Source organism: Cydia pomonella, chromosome 26, assembly GCF_033807575.1.
Source record: "Cydia pomonella isolate Wapato2018A chromosome 26, ilCydPomo1, whole genome shotgun sequence".
NCBI classification, from domain to species: domain Eukaryota; kingdom Metazoa; phylum Arthropoda; class Insecta; order Lepidoptera; family Tortricidae; genus Cydia; species Cydia pomonella.
In genome coordinates this window covers 1,502,317-1,529,981 of record NC_084728.1, presented here as the reverse complement: position 1 = coordinate 1,529,981, position 27,665 = coordinate 1,502,317, and the positions used below count along the sequence as shown (strand labels likewise).

At 37.6% G+C, this 27,665-nt stretch overlaps 1 protein-coding gene across 1 annotated transcript in view; it reads right to left on the bottom strand.

Annotated features, from left to right (window-relative positions):
- Positions 1 to 26,838, bottom strand: part of LOC133532172 (histidine decarboxylase) — a 48,100-nt gene extending 21,262 nt beyond the window's left edge. The window contains exons 1-7 of the mRNA XM_061870723.1: positions 26,113 to 26,838; positions 17,995 to 18,051; positions 9,091 to 9,263; positions 7,665 to 7,778; positions 5,292 to 5,414; positions 4,206 to 4,374; positions 2,982 to 3,091 (exon numbers count right to left, since the gene is read on the bottom strand). Coding sequence (XP_061726707.1) covers positions 2,982 to 3,091; positions 4,206 to 4,374; positions 5,292 to 5,414; positions 7,665 to 7,778; positions 9,091 to 9,263; positions 17,995 to 18,022 — 717 coding nt within the window. The 5' untranslated portion in view covers positions 18,023 to 18,051; positions 26,113 to 26,838. The remainder of the gene's footprint in view (positions 1 to 2,981; positions 3,092 to 4,205; positions 4,375 to 5,291; positions 5,415 to 7,664; positions 7,779 to 9,090; positions 9,264 to 17,994; positions 18,052 to 26,112) is intronic.
- Between the last annotated feature and the right edge of the window lie 827 nt (positions 26,839 to 27,665).

Sequence of the window (27,665 nt, the reverse complement as noted above, 5' to 3'; positions counted from 1 at the left end):
ATAAGAGGCAATAATAAGGAATAAGATAACTTGAATTAAAATAATTTCAAAATGAAATTTGATATTATTTGAATTCAAAAATCTAAATAGTGTTAACTATGCCTGAGTACTTACCTACGTTACTAAAAAGCATGTAGTTATTTATGACCTACGGCACCTAATCTTTTTCTAAAGTTTTTAGCAAAGTACCTATATAATACTTACGAGTAGTTTCTGATTTAATTTCTTGTACAGTCAGCATCAATAGTAGCGGATGAAACAACGCGCCAAAAGTATAACTTCCGGATAACTTTTCCAAATATAGATAAATCTCTTAAATTTACATTCAAAAGTATATCTTTTTCCATCTTAATTTGAACCTTGTTTGATCTGCTACTTTTGATGCTGAGTGTACTAACGTATTAGCCGTATCTGCACTCTATAAATTTAATAGGAACTTACCACTAAATTCAATCGTCTAATACGCGCAGAATTTACACCTAACAATCACCTTTTATTGTGTTCATTTTCTAAAAGTTTCGTTTCAAATTCAAAGCACAATGTTACAATAGTGTCCTATTTCAATCATCTAACAAACTAGTTCCTTTTCCAACTAACCAGCTAAGCTTCATTTTCCAACCTATTATCGATAAACATGTCACGCTTAAGCTCCCGCTAGAGCTTAAGCTTCCGCTGTCCGCTCCCCACTTAGAACAGGCTCCTAAGTCCCGAGCAATACAAATTGGTCCCAGAGCGCATCAGTTTTTAAAATAACAACCCGTCTTTTGTAGGCTTAGGACTTATGGAACGTCACTAGAGACGGTTTTAGGAAATTACACTTTGAAATATTATTTTTGATCGCTGGTAATTATGTTTGATTAATATTTAGATATAGAACCTGAGGATTTTAAAGAGATTGTCGTTTTAAATGTTTTGCTTTTATTATCAAAATTAGAGCTGCACTTTGGGAATTTTAAAATTACATTTTCGTTATAAAAAAAAACTTATTTAGATATTTTAAATACGACATTTACTAACTACCTACTTTAAATGATAATGCCAGTTTATTGTACTTGAATATATATTAAATAAATATTGGATATTTTTACACAAATTGACTAATTGTAAGCCCCACAGTAAACTCGAGAAAGCTTTTGTTGTGGGTACTCAGAGAACGATAATATAATATATAAATATATAGAAAACACCCATGACTCAGTATATAGTAATAATTAGTGGATACAATTATTCAGGTTTTATAGTAAAAAAAGTATAATAGGGTTGTTTCCATCTACAAATCTTAGGGCAGAATTGTATCCCAATAAATTCTTTTGGATTATAAGAACATCTTAAACTACTTTTAGGGGACCTGTAATGACCATATTTTTGTAAATATTGAATTTAAAATATCTTTTGGCACACGTCACGTGACCAAACTCGAAACGTAACGAAACGTCATTGAAGATTCTGATGACGTCACAACTCTCAGATTGACACTGTTGACAGTTAGGCGATAAACAACAAATGACAAATGTCAGTTATGTGTCAAACCGTAAACTGTGACGTCACACAATTTTCAAAGAGCGTTTTGGGCGCGAAAGCATCTGTCAAAATATATTTTGTTAATTTAACATATTTAAAGCCGTTTATAGTATAAAAGTTGAATTTTAGGGCACCTTTTAGTTAATATAGAACGTAATACAAGCGTTTCAAAAAATTGGAAACAACCTTATTGTAGATGACTCGTAGAAAATAGTATTATATACAATCGTGATATAATAGAGAGCTTTCCAATCGAGTACCGTGCTTAGGCAACGAAGCTTTCTAAGTAAGTTCCTTAAATTTGGTTTGGGCCCCCTCCTCCCTAAACCGGTATACATAGCTTCTGACTGATTGAACAAGGGCTATACATATATTTGTTGGAGAAGATGTGACGTACAAATGTGCCTTAGGTTTTTAAATACCCATATAAGCTTCCTAACACGGCTCATGAGCCTAAGAATTGCAAATGCCACGTAACGGCCCGGCCACGACATCGCGCGGCGGCGGAAGCGGCGAGCGGCGACCATAGGTTAGAGCGAGACATAGCGATCCGACCTTTCGTTCCCACCTATGACTGCTGCTCGCGGCTACCGCCGCCGCGTGAAGTCGAGTAGTAGTAAACTCTTTTATTTTACAATAATACATACTTACATACAATTAGTAAGAAGTACAAAGGCGAACTTATCCCTTTTGAGGGATCTCTTCCAGTTAACCTTTGAGTAGATGAGAGGAGAGACTGAAAAGTGGGTGACAAATGCAGCAAAATGTACAACAAAGTACCAGAAAGACAAAGGATATAAATACATACATAATTTATAGGATAGCATTAACATTTTCATCTTTAGTTATAGTAGAGCATGTACAGTTTTGCGTGTTGCTGCATGTGTGGATTGTTTTAATACTATGTCGGTAGCAAACAAACATACAGCCCGCCTAAGTGGTAAGCGGTTGCTGTAGCCTATCGACGCCTGCAACTCCAGAGGAGTTACATGCGCGTTGCTGACCCTAACAGTGCGCACTCTCTTCGAGCTCTGGCAACCTTACTCACCGGCAGGAACACAACACTATGAGTAGGGTCTAGTGCTATTTCGCTGCGGTTTTCTGTAAGGTGGAGGTACTTCCCCAGTTGGGCTCTGCTCTAGATCTGGAATGACATCCGCTGTGCTGTGCCCTACCACACTAAGCGAGATGACATTCACAGTGCCCATACCTGTCTTTTTGACTTAGTTTAAGGACATACCCGGGTCCATTTAAATGGTGACCTGGTTGTGTACTGTTGTAGTTCGTAAAGCAAACCTGTTTTTGTAATTAAAATTTGAATGTCGCTTAAGACACACTCAAAATGGAACGAATTCTTTCACCTGTCAGCCAGTACATGGCCTCCTCAAATGCTGGGCCGCGCATTCTCTGATGCTCGACTAGACCTGCGTCACACGGTATTAACTAAAAAGTAAACTTACCCAGAATGGGACGAGGCCTTTTTCCTTGTCAGCCAGTATAGCCTCCTCAAGAGCTGCGCCGCGCATGCACTGATGTTCATCCGACTCGATGTAGCGCATGCGTACGAGACCTGCGCATAACATAGCTTTAATTTGATGTAAATAAATAAATACATATACCCTATTCCTCTTTTTCCCCGCCCCACATGACCATAAGTACATTAGGCATAAATACACCCTATTCCATTTTGCCCCATCCACACGTGACCGCGGTGAAGTACATGAGGCGGGAACAAATGGGAATGATGCATATGAATGTACCTGCTCCAATATGTCCGGCAGAAACAAATGGGAATGCACTTAACTTATTTTTTTTCGTCAAACTGAGGACAGTTTCTTGGCAAATAGTGCGCTCTAAAATAAAACTAACAGTGTTGTGTTATACCAACTGTACTGTATTTAAACTAATATTTCGATAAACACATATTAACTTTTGGGTTTCCTATCTTCTTACCTGTGCCTCTTGTGTGTAATGATATAAATATATGGAAATATAATGATGTAAATATATGGAATAATATTTACAACATCAATAAATTGCTCTGATAATTAGATTAAGATAATTATATGTAATACTGTCTTACTATTCATAAGTGCTTGTTGCTAGGCCTACATGAATAAAGTATATTTGAATTGAATTGAATGGCGGTTCTATGACATGACAGTTTCTTCGTCTCTTTTGGTTGGACTTAATATAAAAAATAAAAGAGGAAATATATTTTTATAACTTAAATGTTACATTTTTGAAATAAATTAGTGTGCTAAGCTTAAAAAGAATGTCTACAAACATTTTATATCAGCTATCGTACCATAGCCGGGACCATCAATCGACACGAAAGGCATAAAAAGTTCTGAAGACATCAAAATAATTGTTCATTGAAGGAACGAATGGATCAAACAACGAAGACATCAGGAGAGGTTTAATCTTAAGTAGTAACTTAAGATTAAACCTCTCCTGATGTCTTAATACTATAAAAGACATCAGGAGGTGTTTATTACTATAAAAGTTCTACAATTATTACTACTTAAGATGAACCTCTCCTCTTGTACTCACCAATAAGCCCAGCTTTCTCAACTGAGGAATGTGCCTGGTCCGAGCAGTAACAGATGAGATGACACAGCAATTCTGAAGACCAGCTCAAGGTTCAGAGTTCAACCAGAACTGTTATATCCTGTCGTACTCACCAATAAGCCCAGCCTTCTCAACTGAGGAGTGTGCCTGGTCCGAGCAGTAGCAGATGAGATGCCCCAGCAGTTCTGAAGACTGCAGATCAGGGTTCAGTCTCGAGAGCTCCATGAGCGCCCTGGTGCGTGCTGCTAGTAGGCTCACCAACGTGGCTTCGCTAGCAGTGGTCTAAAATAAAAGCAGATACAGTACAATAAATATACTTTTTTCTACTCCAGTGAGATCGAAATCTACTTCGTAAGAAGCGCTGCGCACGTTTGTTGTTAAGAATATTCGTACAATACTTCTTATGCAACTGTTGTATTTTTTTTAATGCTTACCTCTATCAGGGGGGCGAAAGTGTTCCCTTCGGCCATTCTAGGGTCCGTTCGGCTCAGCATTGCTCCGAGAAATTTCTCCACCGACAAGAGTCTAACTCTTAAATATATGATGATGATGATTATTACTCTGGCAAACCCACTCCGTAGAAAACTTTATTTGCAAAATTGATAAAACTGTTAGAATGGCTGTTTTATGTTGCAAGATTTTTACACAAAAACTATGATACGAAAATGACAATGGCATACACAATTGAGCAAAAAATATTTAAAAAAATCCAGTAATGTATTAGTACTTAGTAGTCCTAAGTACGCTGGCGCAGCGTTAGGACTCGCCCCTAGTCAAGCGGTACGTGCAGCTACACTCACCTGAGCGCCTACCGCGAACCACGTTCGACGTGTTGCCTCTCTGCCGCACTTTAAATTCGTACGTAAGTGTGACAGGGAGGCAACACGTCGAACGTGGTTCGCGGTAGGCCCTCTGTTGCTGTGCTGCCGCGAAACTTATAAATATTATGTAATGTTTTGTTTTGTTTGTTTTGTCCAATTGTTTGTTTTGTCTAATTAACTGTAATACTAACTCTAGATACATAATTCAATTCAATTCAATTCAATTAGACAAAAAATACCTAGAAAAGTTTATTACGAATATTGCAAATAATTTCGAAAATTACTTTGTTCAGTAGTTTTTTCTTTAGCATACTTACTTATTTTATTTTTTATCATTCTAAAGACGTATTTTAGATATTTTTTGTCTGTTCCACATACCTGGATAACCCCTCCTCCAGGGCTGTCGTTCTTCTCATTGAGGAAGCACTCCGGTAGCCCCAAGATCTTGCCGAGCCAGTTCATGGCGATGGTCTCCAGCTCTGTGCCCGCTGGTGACGACGCCTGTTGTAAAAAAAAAATTAAACAAGGTTTGTCCCACCATACAAAGTTTTCCTATTTTTAATTTGAACCTTGTGGTATAGTCAATAAGGGTGATTTTCGTTTATTTGAGAAAGCAATGAAACAAAAGTAATGCTACTTTATTTTATTAAAATAAATAAATATTATAGGACATTATTACACAAATTGACTAAGTCCCACGATAAGCTCAATATTTATTTGGTTTATGAAAAGTTCTAATGAACTGAACAAATTGTATTTATAATAACAGTATACATAATGGATCTATACAGAAGTATTATTATAACTAGCTTATATCTAAAATAGGCCCTTGAGGCAATGTACCAAGGATGCTGGCAGCATTCCCTCCTTGTATCGCAAGCTGATACGTCGTGCAGAAGCCGCCAGCTCTTCGGTCACCAATTACGTCAACCAGACGCTTCGCAATTCCTGAAAAATACTTGTGCGCGCTGGGACCCCATGGATCTCTCAAGTAGGGTTGCCGTCCGTCCGGGTTTCCCCGGATTTGTCCTAGTTTAAAGGGCGTCCGGGGAGCGTCCGGGGAGGACTTCATTTGTAGTCCGGGTTTAAAAATTTAAAGCCTTAGGCCGCCCGCGACACAGGCACAACCTGTTTAAAAAATGACCTACATATTCATCTCACAAAATATTGCTCAGTCAAAACGATTAGTCAATAATGTTTGCTGCTGCTTGCTGTATGTACTATTTATTTATTTTTTGCGACAATAAATGACTTTTTTTTTTTTAAACCTGTTGACATGTCCGGGTTCTGGACTTTATAATCCAGGGTTTTCACGCGTCTTGTCCTGGTTTCCAAATTTTAGAGAAGGCAACCCTACTCTCAAGGACCTATTTTAGTATTTGTACAGTTACTGTAATACCCTCGTAATACCTATTAACGACCGGTCTAGCCTAGTGGGTAGTGACCCTGCCTATGAAGCCGATGGTCCTGGGTTCGAATCCCGGTAAGGGCATTTATTTGGTGATGAGCACCAATTATTGTCCCTGAGTCATGGATGTTTTCTATGTATTCAAGTATTTGTATATTATAATATATCATTGTCTCAGTACCCACAACACAAGCCTTCTTGGCTTACCGTGGGACTTAGTTAATTTGTGTAAGAATAGGAATGTCCCTATAATATTTATTTATTCATTTACCGCAGCCAAATAACACTTGACCCTACTCATAGTGTTGTGTTCCTGCCGGTGAGTATGGTTGCCAGAGCTCAACGAAGGGGGGTTAGGGTCGGCAACGCGCATGTAATTCCTCTGACCACTTACCTTTCTACTTACCACCAGGCGGGCCGTATGCTCGTTTGCCACCGACGTAGTATTAAAAACAATATATCAATATTAATCTTCCGCGACAGGAGAAGCCTTTGCCCAGCAGTGGGACACAATATGGCAAAAAAATATAGGATTATAATTATATAGAGGTAAAATCTTGGAGCGAAGTATTTAACCTCACTACGAAGAAAGTTTCACTTTAGAAGCAAATAATTCTGGGTCAAGTTATCTCTGCAGTTGACAGTACATGATTACATCTAGTCTGTAGTTAGCCAACTGTTACATACCCAGGTGAAGCAGAGCACGTTGAGCGCACTCGACAGCATGTCGCCCATGATGGAAGGATAAGACGTCAGAGCTGTTACATACCCAGGTGAAGCAGAGCACGTTGAGCGCACTCGACAGCATGTCGCCCATGATGGAAGGATAAGACGTCAGAGCTGTTACATACCCAGGTGAAGCAGAGCACGTTGAGCGCACTCCACAGCATGTCGCCCATGATGGAAGGATAAGACGTCAGAGCTGTTACATACCAAGGTGAAGCAGAGCACGTTGAGCGCACTCGACAGCATGTCGCCCATGATGGAAGTATAAGACGTCAGAGCTGTTACATACCCAGGTGAAGCAGAGCACGTTGAGCGCACTCGACAGCATGTCTCCCATGATGGAAGGGTAAGACGTCAGAGCTGTTACATACCCAGGTGAAGCAGAGCACGTTGAGCGCACTCGACAGCATGTCGCCCATGATGGAAGGATAAGACGTCAGAGCTGTTACATACCCAGGTGAAGCAGAGCACGTTGAGCGCACTCCACAGCATGTCGCCCATGATGGAAGGATAAGACGTCAGAGCTGTTACATACCAAGGTGAAGCAGAGCACGTTGAGCGCACTCGACAGCATGTCGCCCATGATGGAAGTATAAGACGTCAGAGCTGTTACATACCCAGGTGAAGCAGAGCACGTTGAGCGCACTCGACAGCATGTCTCCCATGATGGAAGGGTAAGACGTCAGAGCTGGAAAATACGCGTGCATGTGGGGAGACTGCCAGTGGACCAGCTGAAACAAAACATAGACATAGACATAGAAATTTTTATTTAACACCACATTGAAAAGTTTACAGGCAATACTACAAAACATTACAAGCCTTAAAATTAAACTTAATTAGGCACAAATTTATGTTTACATGTAGATATAAAAAACTTTTAAAATTATGATGCTAAAAAGGAGCGAACCTCAGCATGTGTTGCAGCAGGCTTACCTACTACAACGCAGCGCAACGCAAAACAAGGAATCAGATAATGAAATCAAATGAAATTAATATCTTTATTTCAGGCAACTAGTGGCCCATAATAAATAACTTAAATCGAACATACATATGAATAAATAGATATCATATAGTAAAGAAAAAGTGACCAAGTCTACCGGTGACTGGGACCGGGGCTATAACCGCGAAAACCGAAGTTCGTCAATTGCGGGCATTTTTCTCTGTCACTCTAATTGCGTCTTAGTGAGAGTAAAAGGGAAAGATCCCCGCAATTTGCGAATTTCGGTTTTCGTGGTAGGTCCCCGGAATCGAACAGGTGTCAGTGGAGGAACATTCTTGGCATTCGGCTTAGAGTTACCACAGAATAAATAATAGATAATAGTACTACTGTACAGAAAGGAAACTTCCTACAAAACCGAAGTTTGACAGCGATTCAGTGCCGAATCATGTTGTCCCTTTCTAATGTATGGAACTGTCCCTTTCGGCTACTTAGGGTTGTCAAAATTTATGTAATTATCTTATTAGTGGAGGAATTTATCGGAGCAATTTTAAGCTGAACGGAACCGAGAACGCCCGAACGCTCTAGTTTCCTCCCCCTGGCGTTGCACGATTGGCACGAAATCGTGAGTGACACCGCTGATCTAGCACCATTCTTAGTGCCTGCAAAGAGTGCAAAGCCCGTCCTGAGATATATGCCAATATGATTTAAAGAGATTGGCGAAAAATTGTTCCCGACTGGACTGTCCTATAAACTTATTCCAGGTAGTCCAGCTATTTACTTACAGCGCGATTCGAAGAATGATGAAGACACGTTTAAGATCTTGGAAAGATCTTTAAAAGATCGATAACTAAACGACATGTCAAATGACGTTTATTTCGATTCCGCTGTGATCCCAATAAGATCTATCTACGACATTTCTAAAGTCTAAGTGACATTGGTTGCCCGAATCGAGCTACTTCTGTGAATTATTCGACATACAAACGATATCTAAATGAGAACTTATCTAAACCAGAACTTATTGTTATCGTATTTCATTCTTCGAATCGGGCCGTTAGTAAAAGCCTAAATGTATCTAGCAGTTACTTCAGTTCCTCTACGCTTACCCCAGGCATGATATGCTCATCAACGTCCTTGAAGATATCATCCCAAGCCTCAGGCTGCACGGGTGGAGTCGCGGGTAGCCGCTTGTGCAGGTACCCGGGCTGCACGCTCGGGTACACCTTCCTTTCCCGGATGTTCTCCAGGTAGTCCGCTATGTAGTCAACCATCTCCTTGGCTGTTAAAGGAAGAAAAAAATGTTAACAACTACATTAAAAAAATTAAAACCCTCTACGTACAAAAATGCCTTAAATTCATAATTTTGGAAAAGAGCTGACACTCTTCAAAGTGGTCGATCGATTTTTATTAAACATAGCTAAGAATCACCACAAGGAAACTCGCTTTCACTTTTAAAAAATGCATCGAAATCGGTCCATCCGTTTCAGAGCTACAATGCCACAGACAGACAATACAATACAAATCCTCTTTATTGCACAATCTTAGGATAAATGTACATGGAAACACATATAATACATGAAGATAGAAGTAAACAACAGGCGGCCTTATCGTTACAGAACGGTCTCTTCCAGACAACCATCAGACCATTGACATATATCTAAGGACGGGCCTTACGGGCGATAAGAATGAGGCCAGTACAACGGTGTCACACACACGAAAACGAGCCATCAGTCTAACGCCACTACGCGATTGGTTGATGAGTTCGCATCACGCGCACGATTGGTCGCAACTAGTTGCGTTAGACTGCTCGATTGGCTCGAATTCGCGAGTGACAACACTGAACTAGCACCATCCTTAGTACCCGTAAGGCCCGTCTTTCGATATATGTCGTATGTTCGGAGTGGAATGCCCTGCCCGGGTGTGTTCCGCATGAGTACTATCTGGGTCTCTTCAAGGCTAGGGTAAAAAGGTATCTCATAGGTAAGCGTGCTCCACCGTAGACCGCATCATCACTTACCATCAGGTGAGATCGTGGTCAAACGCCTGCCTATCGTTATTAAAAAAAAAATTTCAATGCATCAGACAGAGATTGGCGTGAAAGTTAAAAAGGAAAAAAAAACAATGTTTACAACGCAACAAGTATTCTTTGTCCACTTTCTTTCATTCCTTTGAAGAACGTTGTAGCTCGAACATTCTTTAAAGAAGCGTTGTAGCTTGAACAGTGTTTCAAGTGTGTGCGACTAGATTGGAAAGACTTGTGGTCACATCTGCTGGTTCTAATTACAGTAGGAATAAATATAGTACTCGATTAAATTATCGTGAACGAGAAAATATTTATCGAACATTTATTTAAGTATAGTAACCAATCCAATCCGACCATAAGTAGGTATAATATTGTTTACAGTACATATGGTGCTACTTTACCGCACTAGTGCGAAAATTAGCATATGTTACTGTGTCGAACATTTAAAGGGCCATATGTACTGTAAAACGTTGTACGATACATGTGCGAATAGGTAATTTGCAACTCGTGTCGATTTAAAACACTCCCGTCGGCCGTGTTTTAATTTATCGCCACTCGTTTCGAATTTCCTATTTTTCGCACTTGTATCGTAATGTACTATAATGTTTAAACTTTATTGTGCAAACGTGAGACACAGACATATTAAATATATTAAAAACGGGTCACTCACGTATTTTAAGCCGAAAAACACTCGACATGTTCCACTCCGTCCGTACCGAGGAGTATCGTCAGGAGCTTGCGTTGGCGGACCGGTGCAGACTGCGGGCTGCAGCCCTTCGCGCCCGATAACATGTCGAGCGTTTTTCCCATTTTTAATACATTTAATATGCCTGCAGAATAGATTTATAATATTTCTTGTTCAAAAAGGATATTAGAAAAATGAACTTTTTCAACTTTGTTGTTTTCGTAACATTTTCTAGGTTTAAAATAAAATAAGCTAACGCGGTTAACTCCTTATGCAGATTCTGCCTTTGTATATGAACGAGACGGCGCTATGTACAGTCATCTGCAGAGTAAAGTTTAATAATAATATTATACATGAAAGCACAAAATGTCGGATTTAACTAGTCAACCACGGGTCTTTAATATTTAATTAAGCTCAACCTAAAGATTCTTGAAAGAACTGATAGGGAACATCATTGAACGCGAAAGGTATTACATTTTACTTTTTATTGGTTATAGCTCCACGGTTGAAATGATTTACGAAACGCAACTACTTTAACACAATTCTAGAAAAATAATCCTAAATCGATAACTTAAGGATCAAAACTCATTATAATAATAAATAAATAATAATAAATAAATATTATAGGACATTATTACACAAATTGACTAAGTCCCACAGTAAGCTCAATAAGGCTTGTGTTGAGGGTACTTAGACGACATATATAATATATAAATATTTATAAATACTTAAATACATAGAAAACACCCATGACTCAGGAACAAATATCCATGCTCATCACACGAATACATGCCCTTACCAGGACTTGAACCCGGGACCATCAGCTTCGTAAGCAGGGTCACTACCCACTAGGCCAAACCGGTCGACATCGACGACGACGACGACGTTATTTATTACGATTTTTAGCATTCCTTTCATATTCGTGTTACTAAGGATCTATGTTTAACCGGACTAATGCCAACAAGGCCTATTTTGGCCTCTGGATTAGAAGGTCAGATGGCAGTCACTTTCGTAAAAACTAGTGCCTACGCCACATCTTGGGATTAGTTTTCAAGCGGACCCCAGGCTTCCATGAGCCGTGACAAAATGCCGAGACAACGCGAGGAAGAAGAAGGATCTAATGTTTAATGCCGGCCGTACTTGTCGAACGTCGATAGCCTCTCGTTGAAAGGCCACCACGCTCCGATCCAATAGGAGAACCGCGAGACGAGACGAGAAGAGAGCAGGCCGCGTAGCCAACGTTAAAATCGTTAACGGTCCGTAGCGTATCGTAGTCATCTCTCTCTATCACTCTTCTTTATAAGTGCGACTGTGACGGTTGCGTTTCGTTCGCCACGGAGCGTGAACGATAGGCACGTTGGCTATGCGGGCAGTATGTACACACTCGTTCTCGGCCTGTCTCAGGGTGTCTCATAGCCTGCATAAAATACAAGATCACCGTAACGGTTCCGTACACATACATACTCGTACACACAAACATTACACATTTGTCGCAAGTCCGAGATCACCATAAACGCGACGTAAAGGATTCAATATGGCAAATCCGGCCGATTTGTTTTATCGCCGTAATATCGCTTTATCGCTAAACGATATATTGTTAGCTTTATTTAGTGCAAGGCGATATATTGGTGGGCTGGTAGTTATCCTGAGCATTGGTCGTGTGTGAAATTAATTTATTTTATAATGTTACAAGCTTTTATTTAGTTTCACCTGCCCCGTCGTCTGTCTTCCGATCTTACAAGTTAAATTTGATCCACTTCCCGGTTTCCGATTGAGCTGTGATTTTGCATGCATATGTAAGTCGGGTGACAATGCAATATGTACCATCGAGCTGATCTGATGATGGAGACAGGAGGTGGCCATAGGAACTCTGTGATAAAACAACGCAACCTAATTGTTAACATTATGTATATTGTTATTGTAAATAAATACTGAGTTAATTATTGTGTTTGGGGTTTTTAGAATTAGATCGATGAGTATTAGTCGCCTGTATAAAAAAGTACAGTCAGCGATAAAAGATTGTAACAAAAATGAAATTATTTGCAGAAACTTTTTTAATAATAATTTAGTACGTGTTTATTAGGAGGGGGCTGACGTAAACAGTGTTTAGTTTTGTCGTCTACATATTGTTTAGTTTTAAGTTTATAAAATTCATAATAACGCGTATGTTCATATGTCAGTCTGTAAGGTATTTGTAATATGGGTTTGTTGCCTAATAAATTTTTTAAATAAAAAATATATAAAAAACCGGGCAAGTGCGAGTCGGACTCACGCGAAGGGTTCCGTACCATTATTTATAAAAACGGCAAAAAATATATGTTTGTTGTATGGGAGCCCCCTTAAATATTTATTTTATTTTATTTTTAGTACTTGTTGTTATAGCAGCAACAGAAATACATCATCTGTGAAAATTTCAACTGTCTAGCTATCACGGTTCATGAGATACAGCCTGGTGACAGACGGACGGACAGCGAAGTCTCAGTAATAGGGTCCCGTTTGACCCTTTGGGTACGGAACCCTAAAAATGTCGTTTTTAAAACGTTTACAAATTAAAAGTAAAAAAACTACGAGCTCACTAAGATATGGGTTATGATTTTTGCAGTCTGCACCATTGCATGTTTTTAGGGTTCCGTACCCAAAGGGTCAAACGGGAACCTATTGGTGAGACTCCGTTGTCCGTCCGTCCGTCCGTCCGTCCGTCTGTCACCAGGCTGTATCTCATGAACTGTGATAGTTAGCCAGTTGAAATTTCTACAGATTATGTATTTCTGTTGCCGCTATAACAACAAATACTAAAAATAGAATAAAATAAATATTTCTTTCCAATTTCGAGGTTCTCATCCAATCACCGAAGTTAAGCAACGTCGGGCGGGGTCAGTACTTGGATGGGTGACCGTTTTTATAGATAATGGTACGGAACCCTTCCTGTTCGAGTCCGACTCGAACTAGGCCGATTTTTGTTTATACCACGACGGTGGCAAACAAGCATACGGCACGCCTGATAGTCAGCAGACACTGCAGCCTATGGACGCCTGCAACTCCAGAGGAGTTACATGCGCGTTGCCGACCCTAACCCCCCCCCCCCCCCCCCCCCTCGTTGAGCTCTGGCAACCTTACTCACCGGCAGGAACACAACACTATGAGTAGGGTCTAGTGTCATTTGGCTTCTGTTTTCTGTAAGGTGGAGGTACTTCCTCAGTTGGGCTCTGCTCTAGATCTGGAATGACATCCGCTGTGCTGTGCCCCACCACACAAAGCGAGATGAGTAGATGACATTCACAATGCCCATACCTCTCTTTTGGACGTAGTTTAAGGACGAACCCGGGTCCAAATTTTGATGATTTATTTTGCTTGTCAGTAGCTTACATTTAAAAGTACCCTTATGGCCTATTTGCTGAATAAATGTTTGAGTTTAAATTGAAAGGTTTACAAAAAAATCTTAGTCGTTCTAAGGATGACGCACGCTCGACCCGAGGGCCGCGGCGTCCGACACGTCATTTTCTATGACGGCTGATCGGTGATAACGTGGTGCTTTCCATAGATAACGAAGCGCCGAAAGTCGGCCCTTCGTTATCTATGGAAATATGGCCCGGTTTAGCATGAGTCATAATTTCAACTTTTTTCACGTTTTTCTTATTTTATTTATAAATAGATTTACCATTCACAATTGGCTTGGTATTTTTAGGGTTCCGTAGGTACCAAAAAGGTACAAAAGGAACCTTTATGGTGCGACTCTGTCCGTCCGTCCGTCTGTCACATCGCTAAATATCTCGACAACCACTTAAGCTATCGATTTGAAATTCGGAAAAGTTATGTAAAACACTAACCCAGACACATTAATAGTATTCTTTTTTTATTTATTTTTTATTAAAAATGGAAAATGCCCAATATACCTAAAGAGGGGGCAAAATTTCAAAGTCTAGTGAAAAAAATTATGAATTTTTACATATTATTAACATTACTATAAATTTTACAGGAAAAATATAATCAGACCTCTATCTTGGTAACTTTTTTTTAATTAACAAAAAACCTTTCCGATTTCAGTTTGCAATTTAACCAACTTTACGTGTGTTTATTACACCTGAAATATCTATGAGATTACAAAAAACACGTTTTTTCAAATAAAAGATCAATTATTGAAATCGGTACACATGATAGAGAATTGACCTCGAAAATCCAACAAACGTGAATTACATCGCGCAAATTAGTTAGACAATTTGCCGATAGATGGCGCTGTATACAATTATACTTAGTATAGGTACTTCTGTTCAAAAGTCTTTCGCCTTTATAGTTACACAAGATATTTCAAAGTTTGTAAGGAACCCTCGGTGCGCGAGTAAAACGAACTCGCACTTGACCGGTTTTTTTAATTATGTCCAGTAAACCTTCAAACAGGGCAATAATAACGCTAATAACTAATATTAAAACACCAATCAGAGAGACCATAGAATGACCATTGCTACGTGGTTAGAATATCGATATATTCGTAATTACAGTGTTGCCAGGTGAGCGGAAGAGAATTATCGTATTGTCAAAATTATCGTACAGATGTAGTGAATAATGAATGAATGAATGTTTCTTTATTCAGGCAATAGACCCATTACATAATTTTAAAATACAAATTAAAAATACGGTAAAAATAAAAAATACAATAAAAATAAAACAAATAAACACTAAAACACTAAAAACTACTTACGGTTCGGTTGCTGATGCGCGGACAACCAATGCAGAAAGAACACATTTTGGTAAATGTTCTCTTTTACTGTCATAATTAGCCTATTATTATTATCCTTTCCCATCGTATTTTCACGGAAAAGTACGAACGTGTCTTGCTATTTCAGTCAGTCTCAATACAAAAAGTACCGAGTTTGATTGAAGTTACATGACAAATACGAACGATTCCGAGAAAATACGATAGGAAAGGATTATTCACTATCTGTACCGATGAAAAAAATATCGTACACCTATCAAAAAAGCACTACCCCTAAAATTTCCTTGCAAAATAAGCGAACATGTCCAATGTATAATCGAATAAAACGCAATTTTTGTCTAAAATGCGCAAAAAACAGTTTTATATTTGTGTGTTTTTGTGATAGATCCAAACGGTTTACAGGAAATAGTTATCGAATATTTTTACTTACATACACTAACGAACCGAACCCCCAAAATGTGCTAATTGTAGCCTATTTCTGAGGGAAAGTGTCATATTTTGCTTCAAAAACTAGACTTTTTGGGTGGCATCGTCCAAGGGCTGAAATTATCGTACTTTTGCGTATGATAATGCTCTTTGGAACGTACATCGTACCGGAGCCCAAATTATCGTACATGTACGATAATTATCGTATGCCTGACAACACTGTGTAATGATCAATCACAGATGAAATAGACACCGCATTATGAAGAAGTTACAAAGAGCGCGAGGTCACCATTATGGACGCAATTTTTTAGTAACACTAGTTCATGCTGGTGGCCTAGCGGTAAGAGCGTGCGACTTGCAATCCGGAGGCCGCGGGTTCAAACACCGACTCGTACCATTGAGTTTTTCGGAACTTATGTACGAAATATCATTCGAAATTTACCAGTCGCTTTTCAGTGAAGGAAAACATCGTGAGGAAACCGGACTAATCCCAACAAGGCCTAGTTTACCCTCTGGGTTGGAAGGTCAAATGGCAGTCGCTTTCGTAAAAACTAATGCCTACGCCAAATCTTGGGATTAGTTGTCAAGCGGACCCCACGCTCCCATGAGCCGTGGCAAAATGTGGCGAGGAAGAAGACTAGTTTATACCCTTGACTTCGTCTGAGTAGAATTATGATGAGGAATGGCAGAAACTACAGATCATGTCAATCACGAAGACGAGTGCCTTGACTCATATTATCATGTTATTACAGGTTATATTTGATGACACGAATCATATCGTATTTCTTTTCCCGGGCCTCTAATAATATCCCGCTGACTTGCAGCAACTTGCAGCGAGTGTGGTCGCACATTTGCTGCAAAAATTGGCTACATCAGTCACCTGAGAGCGCACCAGCGTCGCTCTCAGCGGTAGAACGCAGTCGCTGTGGTCGAAAACGGCTAGGAGATGATGATGATGACAAATTTCATCTAAATCGGTTCATTGGTGAAGAGTAGCAATGTGCAAGTAGTAATTCCCAAAAAATTTTGGAAACTTTAATGTGAAAATTTTCATGCCAATTTCAACTTAGTTAAGTCTCCGTTCAAATAAGGAAATATTACTCACTTATTCATTTAACATATTGGGGTAGGCATTGTCATATATATCTAAGGACAGGCCTTACGGGCAAACAGAATGGGGTCAGTACAGCGGTGTCACGCACACGAATTCGAGCCAATCGTGCAGTCTAACGCCACAACGAGATTGGTTGATGAGTTCGTAATTTCGTATCACGCTCGCGATTGCTCGCAACTAGTTGCGTTAACTGCAAGATTGGCTCGAATTCGTGAGTGACAGCACTGAACTAGGGCCATTCTAGATATATATGTCAATGGGGTTATGAATAATAATATTATGCTTGTTTGCCACCGACGTGGTATAAAAAACAAATATATATTTAAAAGTAAAATACATATAAAAACACTTACAAAATACATATTAACACATTATAAAAACCTAAACTAGGGTGCCACCAGTAGAGGGGCAGGGTCCAAGCTAATAGATCGATTCCAATAGAGCGTGGCACAGCACGACCATTTTCGAGAACTGGCGCAGCGCAGGGGAGTACTTGTAGTACGGTAAGTACTTCGCGTAACAAAATTCGATGTTGGGTTGTCATATTTATTTGCGTATTTATTTTTGCGGTGGGAGCGTGGGAACATTAATTGCATGTAAAAATACGCAAGTAATAACGCGTTAGCACTGATTGATTAGCACTTTATTTTTCGCAGATTAGAAAAGTAATATTGTTTTGTTTTAATTAATAAACGGAGTTTCGTTCTCATTTTATAACTAAGTACGTGTAATCCAACATGAACTTGGCACATACAAAGACATAAGATATACATCTATAGGTACCTGTAATTAGTTTATATAGCTCCAGCTTATAAATTAAACAAAAATAGAGGAAAAACAAGTTATGTATGAAAAATTTTAATTCGCTGTATTTGAAGCTCCATAAACAAATTACTGGCGTAGATATACCTTATCCTATTGTGAGTACAAAGATTCAGAGCAATCTAGCTAGTCGTTATAAAATGAGAGCGTAACTACGTTTGTATGAAGGACGGACGCTGCGGACTCATAAGGCCCTAGTTCAAAATGCTGATCAACAAGTTGTACTCACCCTTCACTCTGAACTCGGCGTGCTCCATCTTCGACTAAGAACTTCAGCCCAAATATTCTGAAACAAAAAACAATTAATTTAATTAAAAATCCTACCTATAAGGGGTAAGAAAACCGCTAGGCTCATATGGGACTGGGCCGGTCACGTCTACCGCCTGCATCCGGAGAGGTGGGCTAGCATAGCCACCAAGTGGATGCCGGGAGAGGGACGTGCACGGGGCAGGCCCAAACGGAGATAGCGGGACGACCTGGACAGCTTCCTGAACAACTGGCCGGAGGAAACGCCAAATCGGGAGTCGTGGATATCAAGGGGAAGGGCCTTTAGCCAGCAGTGGGACACTCAAACTGGCTAGGAAAAGAAGGGCCACAAAATAAAAATATTTTGTCAGATTTTGATAAAATTCTAAGCGGAATAAACACAAAATCCCAATTTAGGTAAAAAAAATGTTCTAAATTTGGCAGTTGCTGGTAGCATTTCTCCGCAACAAAACAATTAATTGGTAATAATATTAACCCTTTGATTGGAAGCTTACTCGATTGTGTGTGTAATTGATATGTAATTATTTTTTTACGTCAGCAGCTCGAACGAGGGTAATTTGCTGCTTAAGAACAGTGAGCAAAATAGCATTTTACTCGCCGAGTAAGACAAAATAACATTCAAGTGACCTTTATATTCGAATGTCAATTCAACGTCTGGAACCTAATACAAGTTCGAAATATGGACTCTATTGTCTTTAATGATCAATCACTACTATAGTTGACAAATAGTAGTATAATTCGGACCGTATCTTACAAAGTTTTTTTCTACAAAAGAAGTTGTCGATTGAACTGTCAATTGATGTTCGTTATTTCATTATTTTCGTATTATTTTATTAAAATTTCTTTCGTTTTGTTTTATTGCCGTAATTAAACTTAATTTTTAGAATACCTTCAGAAAACATGAGTGAAATAGTGATGAAGACAGATTACATTTTTTCAGGTTGTATTTTTACCTTCCAAATATGTTCTCACTGCCGACGTGAAAAATTTGTGGACTACAAGAGATCAAAGTTATTTACATCTCGTGCGCTTTTGAGTCCCTTTATAGAATCCCTATTATAGAATCTTTCGCTTGCACGGGACTCAAAATAAGCACTCGAAGAAATATCAAAATTTGCTCTCTTGTTGTACAAATAACTATTTATACTTTTATGAACGAAAATTACAAAACTTCAAATATTCCTATATTAATAACAAGAACAGTGCCAATATCTTTCAATGTTAAATATACAATGTGTTTTGTGTTTCGTTGTGTACCTTGAAAATGGTAACACTTGAAATTATTTGCAATGGCTTTAGTTAACTAGAGCTCTATCTATCTATATTTAATGTTTTTGATACGTTTTTTTATGACCTGAAAAACTATCTTAGTTTGGTTTTGACATATTAAACAACCATTTTCCAGATATAGTATGGATTTTATGAAATAATTTTATCTGTGCCCAGTCTCTATGTTAATGTAAATTTGTTAAATAAAAGGTATTGATTCCTTTATGCAGCGAGTGTTTGTGCTACTGCTAAAAACGCCGTCATAACGGGAACGGGAAGAAGCCGTTTAATATCCAATCCCTTCTTTTGTTTTTAAACGTCAAATTGTAACAAAAAAAAAAAAAACACAACATGGACATAACGTCTTGGCATTCAACTATCAAATAGTAGTGGATTCGTAATTTGTTTTTAGCTGCCGTTCTATCCTACGAATAAAACAAATTGACTACAATTTTTTGCAAGTTTGAGAAAAGTTCAAATCTCGGTGAGAAACGGGGTTGCCGGCCGCGTATCCCTCTCTGCCTATATCTACTTGGCCTGCAACCCTTCGTTTCCCGGCCTCTATAGTAATGTTCTATTATCCAGCTAAGTATTTTTTATACTACGTCGGTGCACACAAGCATACGGCCCGCTTGATGGTAAGCAGTCTCCGTAGCCTAGTTAGTTAGTGCTTCTGGACATTTTCCGCAAATCGACAACCATTGTGCCTATTTTGCGTGAAACGAGGTAGCGCTAATCTAACCACCTCAGCTCCTCCACGAAGCCTAGCAGTGTTTTCGGGTTGCTAACTGCCTCCTTTAGTGTGCACGGAGTCCCTAGGTATTTGCTCCTGTATACTTCTACCTGTTTGCAGTCTAGAAGAATGTGTTTTGTTGTCTCCTCTTCTTCCATGCACGCTCTGCACATGGGGCTGTCTGTTTTTTCCATATTGTGTAGGTGTTTGTTTAGTGTGTTATGTCCTGTTATTAATCCTACTATTTTACGTAGTTTGTGTCTAGGTATTTTCAGTAGTATTTTGGTACTAGTACTTTGTACTTTGGTAGCCTATGTACGCCTGCAACTCCAGAGTGACATGCGCGTGGCCGCCCTATTGTGTTATACCCTAATAGTGTTATTTGACTGCGGTTCTCTGTAAGGTGGAGGTACTTCCCCAGTTGGGCTCCGCTCTAGATCTGAAATGACATCCGCTGTGCTGTGCCCTACCACACAAATCGAGATGACATTCATAATGCCCATTCCTCTCATACGTATAAAAATTAATGACCCATTTGACCTGGAACTATTTTACAAGTTACTATTAAATAGAAATTCGGTCTTCGTCGCTAATCCACCGCGGAAGCCCTACAAATGCATTATCGACGTTGGCCGAGCACCTGAGTAATACGTGCGAGTAAACTACACGATGACAAATACTGTTTCAACATAAATTTCAAATTAAAAAACAGGTTACTGTTTAAATGTAAATAGTAGATTGTTAACCAAGGGACGAAAAGCACTCATTTTTGTAGAGGTAGTTTCTCGTGTAACAATAGTACATTATGATATAAGTGCGAAAAATAGAAAATTCGAAACGAGTGGCGATAAATTAAAACACGACCGAAGGGAAGGCACATGTATCGTACAACGTTTTACAGTACAAATCTCTCTAAATGTTGTTGTTGTTCTCTTTAAATGTTTGACACAGTAACGTAATATGGTAATTTGCGCACTAGTGCGGTAACGTAGCACCATATGTACTGTAAATATAATTTATAATGGCGGTATCTATAACTCTGTATCTTTAGGTATTTAAGTAAAAGTAAACAAAATCTACCCTCAAATGGCTCCATTGGCCAGTTGAGGGTAGATGAAAACATTACATGATCAAATAACGTAGGTTAAAGTCAGGTCGTTTGGTGACAGATCCAGGCGGTTTTGTATTTGGTTGGTTAACCAATAAATGTTATTAGGGTTCCGTACTCAAAGGGTAAAACGGGACCCTATTACAAAGACTCCGCTGTCCGTCAGTCCGTCTGTCACCAGGCTGTATCTCATGAACCGTAATAGCTAGACAGTTGAAATTTTCACAGATGATGTATTTCTGTTGCCGCTATAACAACAAATACTAAAAAGTACGGAACCCTCGGTGGGCAAGTCCGACTCGCACTTGTCCGGTTTTTTTTTTAATTATTTGCTCGTGTTACAGGTCACAGCCGAAGGATCGAGAACTGCATCTAGCCTGTAGGTAGTAGGTACAATAAAAATAAAAGGCAGTGCCATTTTCTATAAAATAAATAAAGGTGTTTAATAGATACGCGATTGATTGATTGTGACGTATGGCTTTCTATAGAACTGGACCTTTTCAAGATATTATTGACTTTGGATCTTTAAACCTTTATCGTTTCTATTATATGTTGGTTTTCTAAAAAAAGATGTAAGAAATATTTCAGTTAGTGCGGCAATTGTTCATAAATTAAGTATAAATTATTTTAATAAATTAAGTATAAATTAATGTAAATAAAGTATAAATTATTTTAAAGAATAAGAAATTAAGCTTTGATCATAAGAAAATGCCTATATTAATTAGTTGTTGTTATCAAGATAAAATAAAATAAACTTTGCGTCTATACTTAAAGCGACATTTAGATTCTACACTTAAACATTGATTCGATATTTCGATACAATATTTTTGTGATTTTACTCTCACACTGAAAGAAATATTTGCAAAATATTAACAATAGTAGATTGTTAACCAAGGGATGAAATGATGCCTTTCAGTTAAATACTCTACTTTCATTTCGAGTTTTTTAAGCCGGACTCGCCCACCAAGGGTTCCGTACTTTTTAGTATTAGTTATATTTGCATGGTCATATATATCATATATTTTTTTTAGATTTTTCATTCTGTTATTTTAGAAGTTACAGGGGGGACACAATTTTTTTCACTTTGGAAGTGTCTCTCGCGCAAACTATTCAGTTTAGAAAAAAATGATATTAGAAACCTACATATCATTTTTGAAGACCTATCCATAGATACCCCACACGTATGGGTTTGATGAAAGATTTTTTTTTTTAATTTTATGACGTATTTAAAAAAAACTATTTACTAGATCTCGTTCAAATCAATTTTCGGTGGAAGTTTGCATGGCAATGTATATCATATATTTTTTTTAGATTTTTCATTCTGTTATTTTAGAAGTTACGGGGGGGGGACACATTTTACCACTTTGGAAGTGTCTCTCGCGCAAACTATTCGGTTTAGAAAAAAATGATATTAGAAACCTCAATATCATTTTTAAAGACCTATCCATAGATACCCCACACGTATGGGTTTGAAGAAAAAAGATTTTTTGAGTTTCAGTTCTAAGTATGGGGAACCCCCAAAATTTCTTGTTTTTTTTTTCTATTTTTGTGTAAAAATCCTGATGCGGTTCATAGAATACATCTACTTACCAAGTTTGAACAGTATAGCTCTTATAGTTTCGGAAAAAAGTGGCGGTGACATAATCGGACAGACAGACGGACATGACGAATCTATAAGGGTTCCGTTTTTTGCCATTTGGCTATGGAACCCTAAAAAGGGTCTTAACTATTACGTGCATGGGCGCGGACGTGGCTTGCGGATCCAAATTTTGTTTTGAAAGTCCGGCAACACGAAACACAGTAGAACTGCCCAGATGCGTTGTATGTGTAATGGTAGGAGGGCTTGGACTGAGTTTTTCGGAGCTGGCGTTTGGCGTCAAGATCTTCAAGTCGGGTGTGCAAGCAGTCTCCGTAGCCTATGTACGCCTGCAACTCCAGAGGAGTTACATGCGCGTTGCCGACCCTAACACTCCGCACCCTGGTTGAGGTCTCTGGCAACCTTACTCACCGGCAGGAACACAACACTATGTCGAGTAGGGTCTAGTGTTATTTGGCTGCGGTTTTCTGTAAGATCTGGAATAACATCCGCTGTGCTGTGCCCTACCGTACAAAGCGAGATGAGATTCACGAAGCCCATACATGCTATAATTTTGAACGTAGTTTAAGGATATCCATTCCATTAAAAAATCCGGGTCATTTTAATTCAATTCTACCAGCCAACATAAGGAAACAACTTAAAAATTAAGATTACTTTGTCCCCCCCCCCCCCCCCCCATGTCGATAAAATTCAACTTTGTCATGGATGGTGGATGGGACCGGGGATAAGAGAGCTTGAGCATAGCGATCCAGCGAGGAAATGCTGCCAGCATCCTCGGTACCTTGCCACCGGGGCCCATTTTAGATTTAGATTTTTAGTTTTATATAGTAGTTTTAGTTTAGTTAATTGTATTACTTACATAATTTTTTTTATTAACTTGTCAATAGATCTGATTTACTTTGTCATCAGTTTTTGAATAATCAGGAGAGCTTTTATCAGCTGGTTTGTTAAAAAATTATATCCTTATTGCTTCACTTCCTATGATTTTTGAAATACTTATTTAGTTCGTTTAGCAATTTTTTCACTCGCACTTATTATATTTAATTTTAATCTTAATTTATATTGTTATTTTAATATAATGCTATATGGAATTAATTTCTTACTTACTTAAATTATTGAATTGAATTATTTACAGTATTATATATATCAAATTTAAAAAGATTTTATATATCTGAAAGCCACTCCTGACTAAAACAATCTAAGTTAGAAACGTTTAAAACAAAACAGCGTGGCGACCATTTCCGGTCCTAAAATGAACTTCAAAATGTTTAATTTTGCCGAATACCTAAATAAATGGTAATTATATGAAAACTAGCCCCTGCCTGTGACTCGCCTTGTAGAATTTGTATTAATAGGCTGTATATCTTTTTGTACTTTTTAAATCCATGACATAATTAGGTTATTTAGGGTAACTATAATATCCAAGAGATCATATTTTGAGTTTTATTTTCCTATCGTCTAAACACGATAGAAGAGGTCTTCTAGCTTTTAAACTTTAATTTGACATCAAAAAAAACATTTTGAGTTAAAGTCCCCTTAATATTATACTATAATCCTGATAGCTCTGATTAGGAAAAATATGAAAATAGGGTCGGAGGTTAGGTATGTATGTCTTGCCTACATTTTACTAATGGGTCATCCCACTAACCCGGGGTTAAACCTGGAGTTATCAGGGTTACCAGTACATTTTGACACTGTTTTAACCGTTTAACCGGTTAACCCCGTGTTAGTGGAATGGTGCAAGTGACGCTTAAAGGTTACGGTATAAATTTTTCATTTTTCTTGCTCTGAATGTGGGTCGTTGTTGTTCTAAAATGTGTGCATAAAATGATACGTTTCTGCTCTAGAGCAATGTACATTCCAAGTACATTTTTTTACGATTTATTGTACAATTTCCATTCTGATAATTAACTCCCCATTCCATAAATATCGATATTTTGACCTAAATTGTTATTTTATTTGCTTTTTAATTAATAAATAAATAATTTAACATACGTCAATGTAATAACATAAAATTAAATAATTAAACTAAAACTACAAATTAATTAAAATCAACATAAATGTTAAGTAAACTTACCTATAAAAACCCCCGATCTTAAAATTACTAAGATTGACTAATACACGATAAAATAATGATTAGAGATACGCTCTCCGGAACTATCGCGGGACGTCATTAAAGTGATTATCTCCGGTTATGCTGATGATCATTAATTTATATTTATTTTATTATGGTATGGGTTTTAAGTTAACTTATGGGCATATTATTACTGTCGATGTGCAACAGTGTACTGTGCTCAGTGAAGAAAAAGATCTTTTTATCACGCCTGTCTTTGTAATGTTGTGGTATCGAATATTTGCATAATAAAGGACTTATATTTTTATTTTGTATTTTTACGTCTTATGTTTTTACTGTTTCGGTGAAAAGTTATGAGGTTCGTGCCTATAAATTTCATTGCTTTGAATGAATGAAACTCGATGGAGTTTTTCGTCGCCTGATAATTTTCATTTAACAAAGTTAATTAATATAGGTACGTTTTATTTTATGTTATAAACTGAAATAGAAAAAAAACCTGTTCTGTTTCCTAGTTGTTTTATTTTATATTATTCGTTTTAAATGATTTAGTTTATTTATTGTATAATTTAGAAGTATACAGTTAATAAACCATGTTCGTCACGTACATCAGTTTATCATTAATCTTAAAAAAAAAAATACTGTTATATACCGGGTGTTTCGTGTAACAGGAGCAAAACTTTTAACAGTAGGCTGTACTCCTCAAACTGACCCACATTTGCTATGCGACTTTTAAAAATAACTTGTCTTTTGATTTTTATTACCCTTTAAAGTTTATTCTAAGACAATGTATTGCAAATTGTGTTATGTAACTTATGTACAAGCAACGTCAAAGACACTGATGACAGCATACATTGAAAATAATATATAATTTGTCATCGAAGACTGTCTATCAGTTCAGTTCAGTTTCTTTATTGGTAAAAAATATTTTACAGGTCACACGTGTACATTTGAAATAATGAAATGAAATGAAAGCATTTATTTCGGACAAAAACATCCATATTATGTTAGTAATGACTTACGACTAAGTGTGTTAGTAGAAAGTATAATTGCAATTTACACAATACACAAAAAAAATAAAAAAAAAATCTAGAAAAAAATAAACAGGTGTAAGTTTACGGTTCCTTAAATTTAATAATAACACTGGTCAACAGTGGTTTTGTTGCCCCTGGTATAAGATTGATTTCCGATGTATTTATGCTCACAATTTATGAAACTATCAATGATTTTGGAAAGTATGCTCTACTTTTTTTAACTCCATATTTTATATTGAAAAAATCTTAGAAAAAAAGTTACGCTTACCTTTTAAACACCAAAAAGCGCGCGGAAACACAATATAGTTTTAATGTAACTTTTTAATTTTATTTTTTAATAATTAGTTCGTGACAGCGGCAGTGGACTGGTGGCCGGATGGTGTCTCTGCCGCTTATATAGGGGTGGCTCTTACTCGACAAGTCGATCGACTTATCGGTCGATGGAATCGATGTTATAGGCGGTAGCGGATTGCAGAATCAGTCTAGCGGTCCGATTCGTAATTTAAGATACGTCAAATATTAAGTCTAGATACTATATGGCTCGAATATGTCAGTGTCAAAAGTGGCGTTTATGTTTGAAAAAACTCAACTAGTAGCTCTGTAAGCTGTCAACCTCGTGAACCCGACACAAACAAAAAATCTATTTAATTATTGAACCTGCTTACTGAAATTCGGTTAAAAATTCCACCAGTCGAGGACAATATCCGGACGTACGAAAGCATTTTTGCCCAAAATGAAACGGAGAACTTCGCTGCACTCGGCCAAAGAACAGGAGACTGTTTTGTTTTTACAATTTGATATGGTTTTGATCTTATTTTTGTGAGACTTTGAATCAGCGTATGTTATTGGTGCGCATGAAATGCCTGATAACCAGATTTCGGAGTATTTTTAGCACGGTAAGACTAAAGTGAGCTATGTAGTCGTTGTTAACTTTAAAATTAAAGTCATACTCATACTCATCCTCGTTAATTTAATTCATAAAATAAATAATAACTATAAAAAATACAGCGCCATCTTCATTGACGAATAACAAATAATATGCAGATACTACAATAAATCCATAGAACAATGAATATCCATAGAACACGTAGCTATAGGACTGAGTTTGAGTGACTAGTATAGTTCTACATATGTATATCGCAACAATATAGTATGTACTCTTAGGTACTTAAATAAAATATTGGAGAGATAAATCTGCAAAATAGGTAATATGGATTATATTATTATAATGTGAAATTTAATTACATACATGTAAACAGTATTACATATAAGTAGTAGGAATATTTTAAAACGATCCGGACGAACTTAATCAATGAGTATGAGTATGACTTTGATTTAAATGTTGACAACGACTCTTCTAAGAACGATAGCGGAGGCTAATGACAGCCCCATAGTTGGCCACTGGGCAAAGACCCATGCTTCATTAGTAAGCTATGATAAATGACATTTAATGAGACCTTTTTTATTTTTATTTTTTAATGTCTATTTTAATTGTCTCTTAATCTTATAATTCTATTAATAATTTGAAATCATGTATGTCCAATTTTAAAGTGTAAATATTCAAGTGTGATATGAGCGAAAGCTGGAAATAAATGTTTTTTTTTATAGCTTACTTTAGTCTTACCATGCTAAAAATATTCCGAAGCCTGTTGATGACACGGCTCAAGGGTGTAACAAAATAAGATGAAGTCTCTATTAAAATATAATCGGCCTCCGGAATTCTGAATGAATGCAGATTATGAATGACGTCTATATTTATAAACAAAAAACCAGAGACAATTGACAACATTTATAACATTTGGAATATACCTATTAATTACC